The following is a 21,325-nucleotide window of genomic DNA, read 5'->3' on the forward strand; positions in this document are numbered from 1 at the left end:
ATATATGTGAGCCACATGTGTTTCTGGTCCCCAGAGTCCAAAAGGCACCATTGCATCTCCTGGAACAGGAGTTACTGATGGCTTTAAGACACCATGTGAGTGCTGGGAACTGAATGCAGGTCCTCTTGCTCTTAGCTGCTGAACCATGTCTCCAGGCCCCAGATACCTAAAGTCCATTTAAATAAGAAAATACTATGGCCAGGCATGCTTACGCACACCTTTCATCCCAGCACTGAGGAAGCAAAGGCAGGCTAATCTCTGAGTTGGAGGCCAGCCTGGTCTACAGAATGAGTTCAAGGACAGCCAGGGCTACCTATATGGAGAAACCCTATCTTGAGAAAAGAAAACACTAAAGCCCAACTCTAACGCCACACATGCCAATTGGCTTATTTACAGTGACTCATTTGGGAGTAAATAAGATCTTAAACCATTAAATAAATTATGACATGTACACATATTAGGATATGACAAAGCATGTGGGTGTTCTTTACTAATGTGCAGAAAAGCATGGGGTATACAGAAAGGAGACATGAAGTCACATCTTTATGGTGTGTGCAGCCAACATCCCAACACACACACAAGTCCTAGGAAACACAGAGCTAGGGAACCTCAGCGCACGCTCCCCAGCACTCACACGGCTGGTGTCTCAAAACCACCAGTAACCACAGTTCCAGGACTGCCGCGAAAGGAATTTTATCCGCCCGATTTAATTGTTGTCTCAGAGGCTTCTAGCCTCGGTCGGCTAACCTAGGCCTAGTCATGGAAGCTTTCGGCCTCCTTACAGTCCAACCTAGGCCTCGAATGTCTTCAGCCTGAGACTTCCTGCTGAATAATTTCACCCTTTCCTGTTCTTTCTGAGCTCTATGCTAGCTGGTTCAACTCAGCTGTCCTGGCCCAAACTCATCTCCCGGGGGACTTATTTAATCTGGCTTTCCTCGGCTTCTCTGAATTGCTCTGCTTGGCCTCAAACTAGCTGCAGCAATCTGTTGTAAATTTCTGGCTCCTTCTCATTTTGCCTTCACCTGCGTGGAGCTTGTTTTCTCCGGTAAAACTGCCTGCCTCTTGTTCTCTGTGCTGCTCACTTCCTCAGGTGGCTTCTCTTTGGCCCATTCTGCCAAAGCCTTTTCTCACTCATCACGTTTTCTGCCACCTAATTAGACATCACTTTCGAACATGGGCGCTTCCTTCTACCAACTAACTTCACCTTCATAGTTTGGGACTAAAGGTGTGTGCTAAGGGCGTGTCTATATTCCAGCCAGGACTAAAGGTGAGGTGTGTGCTAAGGGCTGAACCACAGCGCTAGAAGCAGGCTCTTTTTCTTCCCCCAGTGAATAACACTATCTCTAGGGTCACTGTGTGCAACCTCCAGCAACACTGGCACAGAAGCGGTGTACACACACACAGGCATGTAATTATGGACAAAGACAAATAAAGCTCAAGTTTAAGGCTACAGGAGTCACCTATGCCCATCAGCACATTCAGTTAGCTAGGTTATAATTTCTCTTCCTCACATTTTCTGCCTAGAACAATAACCCATGGGCCAGGTGTGACGCCACAGGCCTTTGGTCCCCAACACTTGAGAGATACTGGATCTCTGTGATTTGAGGTCACCCTGGCCTACATAGCAAGATCCCATGTAGTACATGAAACCCTGTCTCAAAAGTGAAAAAATAAAAATAAAAATAATAACCAACTAAGCAGTTAAGAATGCTTGCCACCTGGCAGAGGACCTGACTTCAATTCCCAGCACCGATGCCGGGCAGCTCACTGCTGTGGTATCTCCAGCTCCAGGGATCTAAAATTCTCTTGATTCAAAGGGCACCTGCATACTGCCTGCATATACCCCTACATGTGCACCTACATAACTAAAAATAAATTCTTAAAAAAAGAATAACCAGCCTGGCAGTGGTGTCCCATGCCTTCCTTTAATCCCAGCAGTCAGGAGGCAGAGGCAGGCAGATCTCTGAGTTCAAGGCCAGCCTAGTCTCTAAAGCAAGTTCCAGGACAGCCAGTGCTACACAAAAACCCTGTCTCCAAAAACGAAACAAAAAAAGAATAACCAACATTTTACAATCAGACTAGTATCAAAGAGAAAAACAGGAGTCTGGTGAGAGCTACGTGCAAGGTCAGTAAAACTTTTCACGAGAAAAGAAAAAAAAAAACATATCCACAATGTGTGTTGTAAATCCACATCTTACTTTTGCAAAGCAGTACATCAATTAGGGGCTGGGCTTTATGTTTCGTCCGCTCTTCGATGGCTCACACAGACCCCGCAACCCCGTGCGCGCGCGCGCGCGCGCACACACACACACACCCGCTGTCAGTCACCTGAGCAGTATCTCAAGAAAACACAAAGGCACTACAATTTGAATTTTAGCTAAAATCCCTGGTCCTTCCAACGTGTTTTGTTTTAGGACACTGCTGCCACAGTTCGCCCTCCTAGGACTATTTAAATCACCTGTCCTCAAGAGCTGACTACTATCTAGTCTTACACATGCTCTGAGGAAACAGGACAACAAACACTGTTGAAAAAAAGCTCTCAAATCCGCCAAGGTCGTGGACGGACCCCACAGACATTCACCAGAGAACTTAAACCTCGGGCTGAACTCACCGCCCCTGCACCCGCCCTGCCGCCCCCCAGATTAACGCAGGCGTAGCGACGGTGCCTTTACCAATCGGCAAAAGTGAAGCCGAGGATTTCCCGAGATCCAGGCAGGCACTGTGTGCACGAGGCAGAGTCTACTGTCTCTAGGTCACCAGGTCTCAGGAAAACTGGCAAACCCAAGGCTGCCGAGGCGCACGTGGAAACGTGCCAGGTAGTGCGCCGTCCTACCTAACCCTAACCTCTCTCTCTTCTCAACTCACAAACGTCAGCACTCACCTGAAATAAAATCCTTTCCTCTGGTTAGACGGCTCAAAATAAAGGGAAATTGAAAACCGAGAGAGAGAGAGATCCAAATTAGCCGCGTTACTCACCAGCCCACCAGAAGCTAGAGAGAGATAGAGAACTTTAGAAGGACGCAAAGCTACATAAGTAAAGGGCCTCGGAGCTTGATTGGCTGAGTTCAAGGCACCGCCCCTCTTCCCGGACCTTAAAAGGTGCTGCGGGGGGGGGGGGCGGGGGGGGGTTCCACCCAAACTGTTTTAAGATTGAACTCTTACACCAAATTTCTGGATCAGGACACACACACACACACACACACACACACACACACACACACACACACAAGGCAAACCAGGATAACTGGCCACTTTGGACATGTTCATGGGTCTGCTAGCTCTTATTCCAAACCATTTCCGTGCTGAGTTAACCTCAGCACTTCTGCAACCACAATATGGTTAACATACGCAAAGTAATAGAACAGTCTACAATATCCAAGTTGGACATTGCATTCTGGGTAATCTTCAAGCTAACCAACAATTGAGTACATTTATTAATGGGTGGTTTAATGTTTATCCTTTAAAGTAAAATTTGAATACTTGTACAGATCACACAGCCCTAGAAGATCTTTAGATGTGATCTCTTGCCGGAGCAGCCATGTTCTGGTTAGCATTCCTCTACATAAAGGGAGACTGAAACAGGAGGATTAAAAGGGGCAAGGGGTGGAAGATAGAGGTAAAGAAGGGAATATGGTATGGGGGGTGACAAGTAACTACAGGTAATATGGAAACCTACTGTGGTAGAAGCTTCTTAAAATATATACATGTATGAAAAAATCTAAATAGACTCATCAGATAATATATATATATATATAAAGCCTCAACTGGACACCTGTCACCCCAAAGAAAAGTCTGGCTCCAGCAATGGGTTGCATCTAAGTGAGCTGCTGGCCCAAGGGGCTCCATGGAAACGCCCAAACAAGCCAGGTGCTATTGCCAAGCTATTAATTGCTCTCTGCAAACTGATGGTAAGGCTCTATTGCTAAAAGCAATACTGAAACCACAGAAGGATACATAGGCCTGCATATGTCCAAACCAGATGGCGTCCCTGCCCTGGACATGAACTCCCACCCCAGTTACCTGCAACTGACACCCACTTACCAAGGGAAAAATGCTTTTCTCTAAAGGAGTCTCTCTCTCTCTCTCTTTTTTTTTTTTTTTTTTTTTTTTTTTTTTATTCTTTCTTTTTTAATTTTTTCTTTTTCCCGAGACAGGGCTTCTCTGTGTAGCCCTGGCTGTCCTGGACTTGCTTTAGTAGACCAGGCTGGCCTTGAACTCACATCAATCCACCTGCCTCTGCCTCCTGAGTGCTAGGATTAAAGGCGTGCGCCACACCCGGCTCTGTAATGGAGTCTTATTGGGTATAATGAAGCACATTTGAGGGCAGGCCATATGCCCAGCTGTAGATGTCCAACACAAAACAAATTCAGTGGTAATTTCGGAGGGTTTTTTCTTTTCTTTTTTTTTTTTTTTTTTTTTTGTGCTTGTTTTGTTTTGTTTTGTTTGTTCCTTTTACCAGTCTTTTGCCCGTATATTATAGTTTCTAACTTTGTGTTTCTGTAGGATTTGGTTTGGTGCCTAAGTGTGTGTTTCTTGTGCTCTTTCTTTATTTCTTATTCTTTTGGGTTTTTTGTTTGTTTTGTTTTTGTTTTTGTTTTTTGTTTTCGAGACAGAGTTTCTCTGTGTAGCCTTGGCTGTCGCTTTTGTAGACCAGGATGGCCTCGAACTCACAGCGATCCGCCTGCCTCTGCCTCCTGAGTGCTGGGATTAAAGGCATGCGCCACCACGCCCGGCTTTCTTTTGTTTTTTCAAGAGGATTTTTCTTTGTAGATTTGGCTGTCCTGGAATTCATGCTGTAGATCAGGGTAGCTGTAAATTCAGAGTTCTACCTGCCTCTGCTTCCCAAGTGCTGGTATTAAAATCATGAATGTGTGTGTGTGTGTGTGTGTGTGTGTGTGTGTGTGTGTGTGTGTATCAATGGTGTGTATATGTGTGTCACTTATGCCTTTTTTGTTCTTTGGTTGGTTGGTTTTTTAGTTTTTCAAGACAAGGTTTCTCTGTGCAGCCTTGGCTGTCCAGGAATTGCCTCTGTAGACCAGGCTGGCCTCCTCGAACTCACAAAGATAACCCTCCTCTGCCTCCTAAGTGCTGGGATTAAAGGCGTGTGCCACCATGCCCGGCTTGTGCTTTTTGTTTTGCTTACTTTTATTTTTATTTTTAATTATTTATTTATTGCCTGTTTTCTAAAGAGAGAGGAAGAAAGCATGGATTTGGGTGGGTATGGAGGGTAGGGAGAATCTGGGAAGAGATAGGAATGGGATATTGACATTAATTAACCTGAACTTCTAACCTTAGTAAGGAAAGCCTCACTTTCTTGAGTCCTCCTATTCAACTGAGATGCCTCTCCTTACTCTTACTGTGCTTCCATGTGTCCCCTCCCAGCTCGGCTATGCTCATTTGTTTGGTGAGAAATTCCTTAAGCTGCTCCTCTATTTGATATATAATATATACCAATTATTGCTATATATACTGCAAGCTGCGTGAAGGTATGAATTACATCTATTTTGCTAGACAAATGGCTAAAATATACCCAGTATGGCGGCCGCAAGGGGGCGCATATTACATTTCCTAAATGGTCATGTTATCAAACTGCCATCTAAACATCTGTTTTAATCCATAGATTTGGTGCAGCTGTCAAGGCTGACCAAAGAAGCTTCTTGTTGTAGAAGGTAGCAGTTCAAAGTGCTGAGGCCGAGGGTCGGAGAACCAAAATTAAAATTAGAGAACCAGGAAAAAAAAGAAAGGCGGGGGAGAGTAGTCTGAATTGGGTTATGAGGCCCGCGAGGTGCCTCACCTCAGCCATTGAACTCGCCCTGCGCTGGCCGTGAGTCTGTTCCAAGCTCCGGCGAGGGAGGCATCCGCCCACTCGGGGCCTCTCCTGCCCAGTCTGCCCACGCGTGGAGCCCTGCTCTCTGGGAACTCACCTCCCCACTCGGGGAGGGCCCGGTTGGGGCCGCGGGAGGCCCCAGTCTCAGACCTTCCCAGGGGCCGGGGAGTGACGAGCACTCAGCGCGTGGCCCCGTTGATGAGCTTCCTCCGCCCAGCGGCGAGAGGTGGTCAGCCACGTTTATAAGACTCCAGAGCCGAGTGCATTTCTCAGTTGTGGTGGCTTCCCATGAGGCACAGCGCGCTATTTGCATGCGCTCTAGCCCGGGCTCCGGCTCTGGAATAAAAAATCCCGCGCATCCGGGTGAGGGATGACGACGTCACCCTCAAGCGCTATGGCGCCGCCGCGGAGGAGGTCTAGCTGCAGGAGGCGAGGTGGGAACGCTGTCTGGGGCTCGCCTTTTCATTATTACACTCCAGTCCAGAGAGGCGTATGGACGCGTAACAGCAAACATAGCTGACAAGTATTGCTAATAGCTTATGTCATTCAATTTAAGAAAACCTTTTTAAAATACATCCGAATTCAGAAAGTATAATTCGAATCTTAGAATTGTTGTCTACTGACTGTATACAATGTTCTTATTGTACCCTATAAGTTAGATACTATTTCTGTGGTCTCAGTTTTACTTTTTGGGGCAGCTGAGGTTCAATGAACTCCAAGGTTCTGAAGCTCCAGGAAGCAATGCTGTCTGTTAGCTGGTCAGTGCAGACTGGAGAGCACTTTACCGACCGTGATGGACTGGTCTAGTTTGAAGGAAGGTATTGAAGACCAAAGGCTATGAGACCCAATTAAATGAACCTTAAACATCTATATAAATGTATTAATATGTGGTAGGGATGTTTTATTAATATATGGTAAGGGATTTATGCGGGATTGCTCAGACTGTTTAAAGAGTAGTGAGTGGTGTGGCAGTTACTTATATACGTTCAAAAGAACATATTAAATTATTTCATTCAAAATTATTTAATCTTTATATGTGTATTTTGTCTGCATGTGTGTGTGTGTGTGTGTAGTGCACCAGGTGTGTGCCTGGGGGCCAGAAGGAGGTGTTGAGTCCCTGAAACTGGGGGTACCGACCTTTATAGTCTACCATATGAGAGATGGGACTTGAACCCAGATCCTCTGGAGGAGTTGGGGAACCACCTCGTCACTGACCCATCTCTCCAGCCCCTTTCCTTGTTTGTTTGTTTGTTTGTTTGTTTTCCCCGACAGGGTTTCTCTGTGTAATAGCCCTGGCTGTCCTGGAGATTTTTATAGACCAGGCTTAGCCTTGAACTCAAGGAGATTCACCTCCCTCTGCCTTCCGGAATACTGGGATTAAGGGCGTGTGGCACCACGACCAGCTCTCCAGCCCCTTTAATTTCTTCATAAAGATTTTGTCAGAGCCTGGTGGATGTGGTGGCACACACCTTTAATCCCAGCACTCGGGAGGCAGAAGCAGGTGGATCTCTGTGAGTTCAAGGCCTGGTGTACAGAAACCCTGTCTCAGAAAACCAAGAAAAGAAAAGGAAAAAACAAAAAACAAAAAACTCACCTTAACTGAGATCACATTTCCTGAGGTGGATCTGACAGAATTCCAGCGTCAGAGTCTAGACCATAAGAATTGCAGAGAGGCATGGGATCTCAGCTGTAAACGGTGTTCATGGCTTGTCTAAGATTCCCATAGGATGGAAGAACCCAGGCCTGTTGTCATACACATTTAGTCTGTAAGCCCAGTGCGTTGCCATTTTAACATAGAAGTATCTGAATCTCTGTGTCGGCAGCTTTCACAGCACGGAATGTGCTGGAATTCTTGTTCTCAGCTACAGAGAGGCTTGAACCACACTCTGGGATGAGGGGCTCCCTTTCGACGTCCCCCTTAATTTTTTTCTCTATTTTTATTTTTGTATCACTTTGCTTAACTATTAGATCTTCATTTTGTCCTAATTCTTGCTTACTGTTCTTGCCTTTACCTTCTGTAGTGCTAAATGACGCCAAGGGAGTTAATAATGGCAGCAAGGCAACAGAAGACTCTCCTCCTGACAAGAAAATGCGCACGTGCCAGAGAAAAAGGCGGGTGGCTGGAGGAAAGGACGCAGATCGGACAAACGGCAAGTGCAGCAGTGGCCGGGGAGGGCACGGCCAGCTCGAGGGTCTCTGAAGGAGCAGGATGAGATTTGTCCCTTCCCACTGGGGGGGGGGGGCATATAACTAATTTCTCTATCACCTGGGTATTCTGCAGTACCAGTCTGCTTTGTTGAATCCGTATTATCATAGGTTTGAGATGGGTTAGGACCTAGACAAGAGGCCTGGCTTGCTCAGCAAGGGCAGAGTGAGTTATGGCAGCTTTCTGGCCAAGTCTGCTCTTTTGGTTGCCATGTAAGTGACAGCGGTGCATACTTGTTTTCCCTCAGACTCCGTGAAGGCCTTGCTGTTAAAGGGCAAAGCTCCTGTGGACCCAGAGTGTACGGCCAAGGTGGGAAAGGTAAAGGCATCAGGAACAGAAAGCAGAGTTCTTCTGTGTCATGATTCTTGTCTCGAATGTTGCTGGTGCTCGGTTTAAATATGCTTTCTAAAATATTCCTAGTGACTACTTTCCTCCAGAGTTGAGAAATAGGGGTGGTGAGGTTTTAAATGAGCAAACTATTGAGCCTGGAGAGATGGCCCAGTGGTTAAGAGCATTTGTTGCTCTTCAAGAGGACCTGGATTTGATTCCCAGCACCCACGTGGCAGCTCACAACCATCTGTGACTCCATGTCCAGGAGATCTGATACCCTCTCCTGACCTCCACAGCTACCAGGCGAGCAAGTGACATACATACACACATATGCAGGCAAAATACTCACATGTAAAATAAAAAACGAATACATTTATTTTCCAAATACTTAAAGAAATTCACAGAATATTAACCTAATTACTCTAGGGGTTGCCGTTAGCTTTCCACAGTTTATTTCCTTTTTCACTCAGGAAATATTGTGATTGTTAAGGGAGGACAGTGTGGGGTTTTATCTGTTCATTTGTTTTGTTCTGTTTTGTTTTGTTTTTGAGACCCTGGCTGTCCTGAAACTCCCTCTGTAGACCAGGCTGGCCTCAAACTCAGAGCTCCACCTGCCTCTGCCTCCTGCGTGCTGGGGTTAAAGGCGCGTGCCCCTACCACCCAGTTAACAGTTGTAGTTTTGATGATAAACTGCCATGGAATGGCATGAACTACTGATGAAGGGGGGAAAAGATTGGAAGGATCTAGAAGCAAGCCTACTTATAAGCAGGTTTCTTTTGAGTTAGACTCTGTGAGGCCTCTGTAATTAGAAGAAGGTAATATATTTTAATTATATTAAAAATAGGCTGTGTATACAATGTACATTTCCAGTTCTCCCTCTGAAAGACATGTGGGGTGTGATAGAGAATTACCCCTTAAAGCATTAAAACAAACAAACAAAGACAGTCTCACTTCTCTCCTGAGACTGAGCACACTGATGCAGTTTGCTTCCTCTCTTCCCAGGCTCATGTGTATTGTGAAGGAGGTGAGCTCTATGACGTCATGCTAAATCAAGTAAGGACAAACCGTGCTAATTGTGACAATGTCTTCTTTTTTAATTTTATATTTATTTAGTTCATTTGTATCTATCTTATATATATATATGTGTGGAGGACAGAGGACAACTTTAAAAAGTCAGTTCTCAGGTGGGGCGGTGGTGGCACAGGCCTTTAATCCCAGCACTGGGGAGGGAGAGGCAGGTGGATCGCCGTGAGTTCAAGGCCAGCCTGGTCTACAAAGTGAGTCCAGGACAGCCAAGGCTACACAGAGAGACTCTGTCTCAAAAAACAAAACAAACAAAACAAAAGAAAGAAATAAAAACCCAGTTCTCACTCTAATGTGGTGGTGCATGCCATTAATCCCAGCACTTGGGAGATAGAGACAGTCAGATCTCTGTGAGTTCAAGGCCAACCTGGTCTACAGAGTGAGTTCCAGGACAGCCAGGGCTGCGTAGTGAGACTCTGTTTCGAAAAACAGACAAGCAAACAAATAGAAAAGAGTCAGTTCTGTCCTTCTACTGTCTTCTACTGCCAGGTTCCCTCTGATTTAGTGCAGGTCACTGGACTTGGGGAAAAGTGCCTTTTACCCATTGAGCCCTTTGCTAGCTCAGGTTATCAGAATTTTAAAAAATTAAATTTTTTTTTAACTTAAAGTATTATTGTTCTGTATGTGTAATGAGAGGAGGTACACATACCACAGTGTGTGTGTGGAAGTCAGAGGAGAACTTTGTGGAATCAGTTCTCCACCCTAACCCCCACACCTTACCTTTGTGTGTGTGTTGCTGAGCTGCCCTGACTAGCTTGGCAGTCACTCTATAGACCAGGCTGGCCTGACGGTGACCCTGCTGCCGAGGCCTCCTAAGTGTTAGAATTACAAGTATGCACGTCTCCCAGTTTGAGAAGCCACACCCAGGTCCTTGTGCTTGCCACGCAAGGCTCCACCACAGAGCCAGTCTTTTTTTTTTTTTTTTTTCAATGATTTGTTTTTATCTTACGTGCATTGGTGTTTTACCTGAATGTGTGTCATGTCTGTGTGAGAATGTCAGATCATCTGGAACTGGAGTTACAGACCTTTGTGAGCCACCATGTGGTTGCTGGGAATTGAACTTAGGACCTTTGGAAGAGCAGCCAGGGCTCTTAACCTCTGAGCCATCTCTTTAGCCCCCAGTCTTTCCTTTTATATAGTCTGTCTGTCTGTCTGTCTCTCTCTCTCTTTCTTACACACACACACACACACACACACACACACACACTGTTTTGAATAGATATTTGCTCTGTTAATAATTTTCCTGGTTATGACTCCTACTTTATTTGCTTTTATGTGTATGTATGTGGGTGGGTGTTCTTGTGAGGACACATGTTTGTTTCATGTAGAGGCTGCAGATCAGTCACCTCAGCTGTTGTTTGCCAGGCAGGTTCCGTTGACTAGTGTTCTTGAGAGAAGTTCTTGTGCTCCCTGCTCACTTAACAGGTCAGGCTGGCTGGCCAGTGACCCTAGCCTCAGAGACAGGCATCCACCTCCTCTGCCAGCGCAGTGCTGGGATTACAGACGGGCATTGCCACGCTCAGTTTCTTTACTTGGGATTTAGGGACTGAACTGGGGGGAGGGGGGTCTTAGGTTTGTTTAGCAAGTACTTTCCTGACGGAACGTCCTCAGCAGCCACATACTTCAATGTATTGGTCTGACATAATGTCACTAACAGCCAGCTAGTGTTCCTTTGCAGCGCTGCTACCTAGTTACTATAAGCCAGGCTGGGGAGCTGGCTTAGTCAGCAATTCTTTTTTGTTTTGTTTTTAGAGACAGGGTCTCTCTGTGTAACCTTGGCTGCCCTGGACTCGCTTTGTAGACCAGGCTGGCCTCGAAATCACAGCAATTCACCTGCCTCTGCCTCCCGAGTGCTGGGACTAAAGGTGTGCGCCACCACCGCCCGGCTTAGTCAGTAATTCTTGCAGTATAAGACTGAGGATCGGAATTTGGATCCCCAGCACCTAAGTAAAAAGCTGAGTACAGTGGCGCATACTGAGGCGCATGCTTGTAGTCCTAGCACTAGAGAGGCAGAGACAGTCGGAGACATGGGCTTTCAGTGAGCTCCAGGTTTAGTACAACACTTTGTCTCAAAAAATAATGCGGAGTGAAAATATCCGTGGAGGGAGCTACCAGGAGGATCCCATTAATGTAGGATGTTAGGGTTAGTTAGTGAGCTTCGGGAAGCTTCCAAGATCCTACTTTAAGTCCCAAGAATGAAACGCTAAGTTCCTGTTTATAACCTTATTCTTTCAGGATATTTGTTTTCATCATCCTGTGCTTTTTGTTTTGGCAATTACTGGATGGCTTTAAACAAGGAAACATCGTTGGTTTATTGTAAAACTAACTCCTTTTTCGCTATCACTCTTCCACTTGTCGCAGACCAATCTCCAGTTCAACAACAATAAGTACTATCTCATCCAGCTGTTAGAAGACGATGCCCAGAAGAGCTTCAGTGTTTGGATGCGCTGGGGCCGAGGTAAAGGCTGCATGATGGATCGTATGTGCTGTCCCTCAGGAACAGAGGCAGTGCAGCGAGCGGGCCTGGGAAGGACTGGGGAGCCCGGTGGGGCTTCTGAGGATGGGGGTGGCCGGCATCGTCCTTGGGAAGCTTTGCGAGGCTGAGAAGACCCCTGCATCGGACTGATGGCGTTGCTTCTGGCTGTGACACTTGCGGTAACCTGTATCATCAGTACGGTCACTTGCCTAAGCCCTTCCACCTTCCCATCCCCTTTGCCTGCCTGCTGTTGAAAGAGACCTTAGAGAGACGGCTCATTGCCTCTGGAGAGCCTCACTCCGGATCTAGAGCAAGGGACCATCCTGGGTATGGCATTTATTTTGCAGTTGGGAAAACCGGGCAGCACAGCTTGGTGGCTTGTTATGGTGACCTCAACAAAGCAAAGGAAATATTTCAGAAAAAGTAAGTGCTAAAAATGAGTTTAAAACCATACCCTTCCTGGATCTCCCTTGTTGAAGTGCTTCGTGTGATGATGATTTGGCATAAACGTTAATTGCTGTCCACTCTGACACCCTGTGATTAGGACGTTAAACTGTATCCTCAGTCAGTGATTAAGTTGTGACTTTTGAGGACTGACTTTCTTGAGTCTAGATTCATGCTTCTTTCTGGGAAGAGCATTGATTATGTACCTTTTATTTCATAGATCCACGGGGTCTGTGTTTGGGGCCCTTTGGTAAAGCTGGGAAGCCTTTATTCCCAATTTTACTTGATTCAGTGTCCTAACTTACTGATGTGTGCCTGAGCTGTGAAGGAGAAACAAACAGTTTAGAAACTATGTTAGGAAACTGCTGTGTGCCTCCCTCTGTCAGTGAACCTTCATTGTATTTGTATGTTTTCCCCACTACCTTGGCCTCCACAGATTCCTTGACAAAACTAAAAACAATTGGGAGGATCGTGAGAACTTCGAGAAGGTACCTGGAAAATATGATATGTTACAGATGGATTATGCCGCCAGTGTGCAGGTAACAGACCCTGCAGTGTCTTCGGAACCCAGGAGGTCTAGCCAGGTGATGGAGATCAGCCCAAGACCAGAACAGGCCGGGATATTAGGAGTCACGGCAATTTCCCACCTCAGAGAGACCTCCCCCTCCTCTCTGATCTCAAAGGGCTAGAATATGCCTTTCTAGTCTCCTGGAACTGCGGATTTCCAAGGCCCTGCTTCCAGAACTTCAGTGTTACAGACCAAGAGATGATATAAATGACCAAACTGAGAGACTGTTTAAAGCTGGCTTCACTTCTGCAGCACTGTGAAGAGATCAAAGCTGAAAGTGCAGGGTCAGCGTAGAGTGTTTGCCCAGCATGTGTGAGGCTGGGTTCAAAACTGACGAACACAGAAAGAAAGAAAAATAATTTTGACAAACAGGTTTCCAGGGTGCTGAGATTCACCCTAAAAACTCATAGATCTGAAAATTAGGAAACTTGTATTAATATGATCAGAAGGTTTGGGGTATAAGAGCTGTGCTTACATACTTCAAGGCAGCGTTGGAAGGAAGGGAGGGACAGAGGGAGGGAGGGAGAGAGTGGGCCTTTCGTTCTTACTCTGAGCGCTTGCTTCACTGTGAGGGAGCACTACCAGGCCATGGTGGAAATCCCATTGGCTCCTCTAACTAGATTCCTAATAGAAACATTCCAGCATTCAAACACACTGAGGATCCCAGGAGAACCTTTCCCTACAGGGCCTCAACCACATCGTTTCAGATGTTAGAAGTTGTGCTTATTTTGCCACAGGATGAAAATAAGACGAAACAAGAGGAAACTTTGAAGCCAGAGTCCCAGCTGGATCTTCGGGTCCAGGAGCTGCTGAAGCTGATCTGTAACGTCCAGACCATGGAAGACATGATGACTGAAATGAAGTACGACACCAGGAGAGCCCCTCTTGGTAGGGTGGGAGCCCCCGTTCTGCCGCCCCTCGTGCTCCCCGGGTGGGAGCCCCCGTTCTGCCGCCCCTCGTGCTCCCCGGGTGGGAGCCCCCGTTCTGCCGCCCCTCGTGCTCCCCGGGTGGGAGCCCCCGTTCTGCCGCCCCTCGTGCTCCCCGGGTGGGAGCCCCCGTTCTGCCGCCCCTCGTGCTCCCCGGGTGGGAGCCCCCGTTCTGCCGCCCCTCGTGCTCCCCGGGTGGGAGCCCCCGTTCTGCCGCCCCTCGTGCTCCCCGGTGGGAGCCCCCGTTCTGCCGCCTCTCGTGCTCCCCGGGTGGGAGCCCCCGTTCTGCCGCCCCTCGTGCTCCCCGGGTGGGAGCCCCCGTTCTGCCGCCCGTCGTGCTCCCCGGGTGGGAGCCCCCGTTCTGCCGCCCCTTGTGCTCCCCGGGTGGGAGCCCCCGTTCTGCCGCCCCTCGTGCTCCCCAGGTGGGAGCTCCCGTTCTGCCGCCCTTCGTGCTCCCCGGTGTCCTTAGTAGGCTCTCGTGAGATGCTGTTTAAGGGTTACTACTGAACGGCCTGGGTGAAGCCAGCAGGGTCTGAAATGGGGGCTGAGAGGATGATAGTATTCTGGAGATGGAGCTGTTACTGGGCATATCCATAGTAACGTCTGATCTCTGACTGGGCTTCCAGGAAAGCTGACAGTGGCACAAATCAAGGCTGGTTACCAGTCTCTCAAGAAAATTGAGGATTGCATCCGTGCTGGCCAGCATGGGCGAGCTCTTCTCGAAGCGTGCAATGAGTTCTACACCAGGATCCCACATGACTTTGGGTAAGGTCATGCTGTTTCTTCTTCTCCTACTCACCTGGATTCCTTAAGCAACTGCAACAGTTGTGGCCCTCTTAATCTTTTATTCCTGAGGAAACTGTCACCTTAAGTAGAACAGAAGCCAGTATGATTTGTAGTTAGGTTAGTATGTAGGAAGTCAGTGCTCAGGAGGCGAGGGGGGGGGTCTAGCCTTGGCTAGCTAGTGAATCTGAGGCCAGCCTTGACCCTCAAGATAATTTTAAAAATAAAAGAAATATGGGACATAGTTTCCCAACTTTATTAGAACCATATTCTTGACCAAGTGAAAGTTGCCAATTCAGGAGAGAATGGACCCCTCTGCTCCCACAAAATGGAAAAAAAAAATGCCAAAAATATAGAGAATAGACCTAACCACTATAGAACACCTTGCAAATCCCACCACCATCTGTTCCTTAAGAGGACTGTTACCGCGTGTGTGCATATGCAAGAAGACATGTGTGACCCCAGGGATTGGACCCAAGCACTTTCCTTTTGAGCTTTATTCTGGCTCTGTTCATTCTTCATTCTGGTTTTCTCTCTTTTTGGGGGGGGGGGGGGGGGTTTCGAGACAGAGTTTCTCTGTGTAGCCTTGGCTGTCCTGGACTCACTTTGTAGACCAGGCTGGCCTCGAACTCACAGTGATCCGCCTGCCTCTGCCTCCTGAGTGCTGGGATTAAAGGCGTGTGCCACCACGCCTGGCTTTTCTCTTTTCTTAAAGATTTTATTTATTATGTATACAGTGCTCGAAGGCCAGAAGAAGGCATCAGATCACATTATAGATGGTTGTGAGCCACCATGTGGTTGCTGGGAATTGAACTCAGGACCTTTGGAAGAGCAGCAGAATTGTCAGTGCTCTTAACCTCTGAGCCATCTCTCCAGCCCCTTCATTCTGGTTTTCATTGTTTCCATTTCTCATGACCTCAAAATAGCCCTGGGCGGTCAAAAGATTTGACTTGTATTCATATTTTCTTATTAATGTCAATGTAGCTTAATTTTAAAAGGATCTCCTAAAAGAATTTCAGCTCTAGTCCCTAACATGAAAATCTAAGTAGTTTGTTTTATCCTACCCAGAATGTGTATTTAATATCCTTTTATATATTTGGGCTTTGGAGTCTTTTCATAGCTCTCTCTCTCTTCTCTCTTTCAAATAGGAAATCTTTATTTATTTGTTTGTTTTTGAGATAAAGTCTCTCTATGTAGCACTGGCTGTTCTAGAACTCACTATGTAGAGCAGGCTGGCGTTGAGCTCAACTTGCATAGACCCTTCCTACCCCTCCTCTGAAGTCTGGGGTTAAAGGTGTACACCACCTGGCAGGCCCAACTCTTCCCTTTTCTTTTTAGTAAGGAAACAAATACCTGTTTTCTAAAGGACCTATTTATCTTTTAGTCATGTGCCTTCTAGTCACAAATCAGACAGCTAACTATGGTTGCATCTCTGTCCTAGACTCTCTGTTCCTCCAGTAATCCGGACAGAGAAAGAACTGTCAGAGAAAGTGGAACTGCTAGAGGTGAGCCGTGGATGCACTGGGAGGTTCTCACTCCCTTCTCCTAAGTTCCTCCACACTGTTCTTTATCTCATTTTCTTAGGCGTTGGGAGACATTGAAATCGCCCTTAAACTGGTGACGTCAGAGCTCCAAGGCCCAGAACACCCGTTGGACCAGCACTATAGAAACCTACATTGTGCTTTGCATCCTCTGGACCATGAAAGTCATGAGTTCAAAGTAATAAAAATAGTTGTTTATTGTCATATTCTTATTCCAGTCAAACCAACATTTCCCACCTCTGTATTCACCAGGAACTTGGGAGTGTGGAACTCTTTCTAACTGCGCCGTGAGGCTATTTGGGGCAGAAAGTTCTGCCAGCTTCGGAAGCCCCGCGTCCTGCAGTCTCCATTTGCTGTTCTTCATCCTTTTGCACAGGTGATCTCTCAGTACCTACAGTCTACACATGCACCCACACACAAGGACTACACTATGACCTTGCTGGATGCTTTTGCAGTAGAGAAGGAAGGGGAGAAAGAGGTCTTCAGAGAGGACCTTCCGAACAGGTCTGTGCTGGCGCTGGGCTGAGGAGCCATTTCATTTCCTTGCCTGGAGTGCAGTGAAGGAGCTTGGAGGGTGGCGGGGTGGCTGGTGTGTGTGTGCGTGTGTGTGTGTGCATGTGTGTGTGTGTGTGCATGTGTGTGTGTGTGTGCATGTGTGTGTGTGTGTTCTTTGTGTCTGTGACGGATGTTCGCAGGACAGCAGGGCAGACTAATGGCTCTTTCTTAGGATGCTCCTCTGGCATGGCTCCAGGCTGAGCAACTGGGTGGGAATCCTGAGTCACGGGCTCCGGGTTGCGCCCCCTGAGGCTCCCATCACGGGTTATATGGTAAGTGGAGACTGAACGCTAGGAGCCCAAAGGAAAGAATACAGCTCAGATTAGGGTTAGATGGAGCTTCTCTGAAAGAGTTGAAACAGCCCACCAACAAGTACATCCCTTCCTACCGTGCCCTCCTTCTTCAAAGTCTAAAGGATATGTCTCTTCTCCTGGAAGACAGACTGTGGCTGTTTTGTTGTCTCTTGAACTGACTTGGACAGGACAGTGGGAGAGGAACGGTGTTGTGTTTGTGAGAACAGAACCTCGTGGCCAATACTGAGTCTTCTTCCTCATATAATTTGTTGTTGTTATTTTTGTTTTGTTTTGTTTTTTCCTGTTGTTGTCCTTGGCTGGTCTGGAATTTGCTATGTAGACTAGGCTGGACTCACACTCAGAGATCTGCCTGCACCTGCCCTCTGAGTGCAGGGGTTAAAGGTGAGCACCACCATGCCAGGACCTCCTCATGCAGTGCGTTAGACAGCTGACCTCCATTTTGTTTTTTTGTTTTTTAAAGATTTATTTGTTTGTTTATTTATTTATTTATTTAATGTAAAATGAGTGCTTTATACCTGCATGCCAGAAGAGGGCACCAGATCATATTATAGATGGTTGTGAGCCACCATGTGGTTGCTGGGAATTGAACTCAGGACCTCTGGAAGAACAGTCAGTGCTCTTATCCTCTGAGCCATCTCTCCAGCCCTTGTTGGTATATTTCAGTTTGGGAAAGGAATCTACTTTGCTGACATGTCTTCCAAGAGTGCCAATTACTGCTTCGCCTCCCACCTAAAGAACATTGGACTGCTGCTTCTGTCAGAGGTCAGTCTGGGGATACAGCTGTGATCTCTGGTTGACTGTTAACTCTTGGATTTCTCACTGAGAAAATCTGACTTTGGGTTCAGGAAATTCACCTGGAATGGAATTTCCACTGCCTTAGATTCTTTTGCTAAAGTCAGGGAATAAAATGCAAGTGGGGATGTGCTGCTGGCTTTAGAGTCACCTACTTCTCAGCTGAGACTAGGCAGGCATTCGGGGGTGCAGGCGTTCAGGGGTGTAGGCATTCAGGGGTCTTCTGCTTTGCAGGTGGCTCTAGGGGAGTGTAACGAGCTACTGGAGGCCAATGCGAAGGCAGAAGAGCAGCTTCAGGGCAAGCACAGCACCAAGGGGCTGGGGAAGATGGCGCCCAGCCCTGCCCACTCCAGCACCCTGTAAGTACCCAGGGCCGAGGCCACTGGAAGACTTCTTTTGAATTGTGTCTATTTCACGTCTCGACAAAATACTGATGTTGGCGCATTTTCTTCCATTTGGCAGGAATGGGAGCACAGTGCCCTTAGGACCAGCAAGTGACACAGGAATTCTCAATCCAGAGGGCTACACCCTCAACTACAATGAGTTTATTGTCTATAACCCCAACCAGGTCCGTATGCGATACCTCCTAAAGATCCAGTTTGACTTTCTGCAGCTGTGGTGAATGTTGATCAAACAAGCCAGAGGATACAGTCTTCACACAAAAACGGAGCAATATTATGCTTTTGAACTTTTTGATATTTTGTTTAATAAAATGGTATAAATCTATCTCTGGCTTCTTTGGGTTTTACTTCTCCAGACATTTGCTCTTTGTGTGTGGTGTGCATGCCTGTGTGGATACAAAGAGGCCAGAGGAAGGTGTTGGGCTCTGATTCTGGAGAGAGGCTGGTAGCCAGCAAGCCCCAGCAATTGAGTCCTTTGTACCCAAAAATGCTGGGACTATAGATAATGTGCAGCCACACTCAGCGTTTCTTTTTTAAAGTATGTGCATGTGTCTGAAGTGCCTAAGTGTCACCATGTGCACAGTGAGTGCAGGTACCCGCAGAGGGAGCTGGAGTTGAAGGGTCCTGCGATGCTAATTCTGGTGAGTCAGCTTGACCACATCTAGAACCTATGGAAACCCAGGCAGCTGGGCATGCCTACCAGGGGTGTTCTTCACTGGATCACCCGCACTAGGAAGAGCCACCCTACATCTGGGCCACCTTCTGGTGGCAGCCCACGTGAAGGGACATGGAGGAAAGAAGCCTTTGCTTTTTGCCTGCTTGCCCTCACTCACTCCTGCTGGCACGTTCACCTGTCCTGTTACTGAGGCATTCTTTGGCTGGTTATTAGAACCTGCTTCTTCAGACCTCCAGTGCAGACCAGCAGCCGTCCAGGCATTCCTTGGGACTCCAGCACCAGACTGAAACAGCGATCTGAGACATCTAGGCTCATGGACTCAACAACCACTCGGTTCTGGGCCTTTCCTCTGGGAGACAGCCATTGTTGGACCACCTAGACTGCGGTCTGTGAGCCACTGTGACTCTCCTTAAAGTGTGTGTGTGTGTGCATGTATGTATATGTGTGTGTGTGGTGTGTGTGTGTCTGTGTGGTGTGTGTGTATGGTATGTGTGTGGTGTGTGTGTATATATGTGTGCAGTATGTGTGTGTGGTGTGTGTGTGTGTGTGTGTGGTGTATGTGTATATGTGTGTGGTGTGTGTGTGGTGTATGTGTGTGTGTGTATGTGTATATGTGTGTGGTGTGGGGGGTGTGTATATGTGTGGTGTATATGTATGTGTGTGTATGTGTGTGGTGTGTGTGTATATGTGTGTGTGATGTGTGTGATGTGTGTGTGGTGTGTGTATGTGTGTGTAGTGTGTGGTGTGTAAATGTGTGTGTGTGTGTGTGTGTGTGTGTGTGTGTGTGTGTGTGTGTGTGTGTGTTTATTCTCTCCATTGTGTTATTCCTTTAGAGAACTCTTAGTACAGGTCCTCTGCAAGAGCAGTGCGTGCTCGTAGCCTCTAAGCCATCTCCTTAGCCCTCAAACCCTTATTTCCTCTGATAACAATGTATCTTCATTTCCAGGAAGTACCTGTATCCCACAGCTGGTGACGAGTTACTCTGGATTCTAGTCTCACAGTATATAGCCTCTCCACAAAGGACACTAAGGAGGACTAATGCTTCCTCTGCTAATTTATTTTTTCTTTCTGCAAACTGGTATCTCTTAAACATTACTATAGATAGAGTACAGGCTCTAAAGACTCACTTTTCCCATCAAAATCCTCTTAATTATTCCAATCCTATCGATATCCTAATCATCAAATGTCCAAAAATTGCTTACTCTTTGACCTAAAACTGATGGCCATGTTTGCACAGATGGCTTCACTGATAAGGATCTAGTCAAATTCTACCCACTCACTTACGTACTATAGCACTAATAAAACCAGAGGCAGCTAGAGACATGGTCTATGGCTAAGGGAGTGGACCGCTCTCCAAGAGGACCAAAGTTGGATTCCTAGCACCCATCTCAGGTGGCTCTCAACTGCTTGTAACTCCAGCTCTGCCTCTGCTGGCCTTCAGGAGCACCCTCGCACACATACACATACCCACATAGAGACGTAGACACATTAAGTAAAAGTAACTTTTTAAAACATGTAATAGGTATTAATATGCTTTTCTAAGAAGTATAAGAGAAGGGAATACATCACAACTCATCCTAGAAAACAACCTAAACCCAAGCCAAGTAACAGTCACTACAATAAAAATTTAGACCACTATCACTTACGACTAATTTTAACAACAAAATATTCACTAAACCTACTCCCTCAACATATAAAAAGGATTTTTATGCCATTGCTAAGTGAGGTGATGGGAATGCAAGACTGGTCCAGCAGGAAAATGAACCAGTGGAGAACCAGACTACTTGGTCATCTCATGGAGAAAAGGCTATCAGAACCTCAGATCTTGTCTAAAAACAGATGGCAATGGGATCTAAGAGCCTGAAACAGGTGGTCAGGCCGTCCGTTCTCACCACCTATGTGCAGTCTATTACTGAAGACACAAGCCATGGTAGTCCAGGACTCAGGTGTGGCCGTCCGTTCTCACCACCTATGTGCAGTCTATTACTGAAGACACAAGCCATGGTAGTCCAGGACTCAGGTGTGGCCATTGGCCCCTGCCTTCAGCTTATGCCTGCTGGGCCCTCTGTGGCCAGGCCTGCCATTGGCTACCGAGCATGTCTGAGCTACCAAGCATGTCTGAGCTACTGAGCATGTCCAATGAACAATCCACTAAAAATTATGATGGTACCTGGGTATGATCCCAGGATTAAGGAGTCAGAAGCAGATGGAGCTGAGATTGAGGCCTGGTCTACAGAGTGAGTTCCATTATAGTCAGGACTACAAAGGAAAACAAAACAAAACAAACAAAGACATTATGGTGGAACACTAGATGGGACCAAGAGAAAAATTAGTGACTGCCAGATGTTGTGATTAAAAACAATCTAGATGGTGACAGTTTGGTGCGTATGACGGAACTTTGGC

The 21,325-nt window shown here is 46.9% G+C and overlaps 1 protein-coding gene across 1 annotated transcript; it reads left to right on the forward strand.

Moving 5' to 3' along the window:
* Nucleotides 1–6,221: 6,221 nt before the first annotated feature.
* Nucleotides 6,222–18,567, forward strand: Parp2 (poly(ADP-ribose) polymerase 2). Its single transcript, XM_051143358.1, has 16 exons — nucleotides 6,222–6,261; nucleotides 7,849–7,977; nucleotides 8,251–8,342; nucleotides 9,366–9,416; nucleotides 11,808–11,904; nucleotides 12,270–12,345; nucleotides 12,803–12,905; nucleotides 13,672–13,822; nucleotides 14,487–14,625; nucleotides 16,085–16,148; nucleotides 16,228–16,362; nucleotides 16,561–16,688; nucleotides 16,912–17,011; nucleotides 17,717–17,815; nucleotides 18,080–18,204; nucleotides 18,308–18,567. The coding sequence occupies exons 1-16, from the start codon at nucleotides 6,222–6,224 to the stop codon at nucleotides 18,465–18,467; spliced, it is 1,689 nt and encodes a 562-aa protein (XP_050999315.1). The 3' UTR covers nucleotides 18,468–18,567.
* Nucleotides 18,568–21,325: the final 2,758 nt, after the last annotated feature.

Source organism: Acomys russatus, chromosome 3 (assembly GCF_903995435.1).
Source record: "Acomys russatus chromosome 3, mAcoRus1.1, whole genome shotgun sequence".
Classification (NCBI taxonomy): domain Eukaryota; kingdom Metazoa; phylum Chordata; class Mammalia; order Rodentia; family Muridae; genus Acomys; species Acomys russatus.

Excerpts from the sequence above, each read along its gene's own strand:
- Parp2 (XM_051143358.1), top strand. The coding sequence starts at position 6,222 with ATGGCGCCGCCGCGGAGGAGGTCTAGCTGCAGGAGGCGAG. Across the intron at positions 13,823-14,486 it reads CACCAGGAGAGCCCCTCTTG|GAAAGCTGACAGTGGCACAA; the intron begins GTAGGGTGGGAG and ends CTGGGCTTCCAG. Across the intron at positions 17,012-17,716 it reads CTCCCATCACGGGTTATATG|TTTGGGAAAGGAATCTACTT; the intron begins GTAAGTGGAGAC and ends GGTATATTTCAG.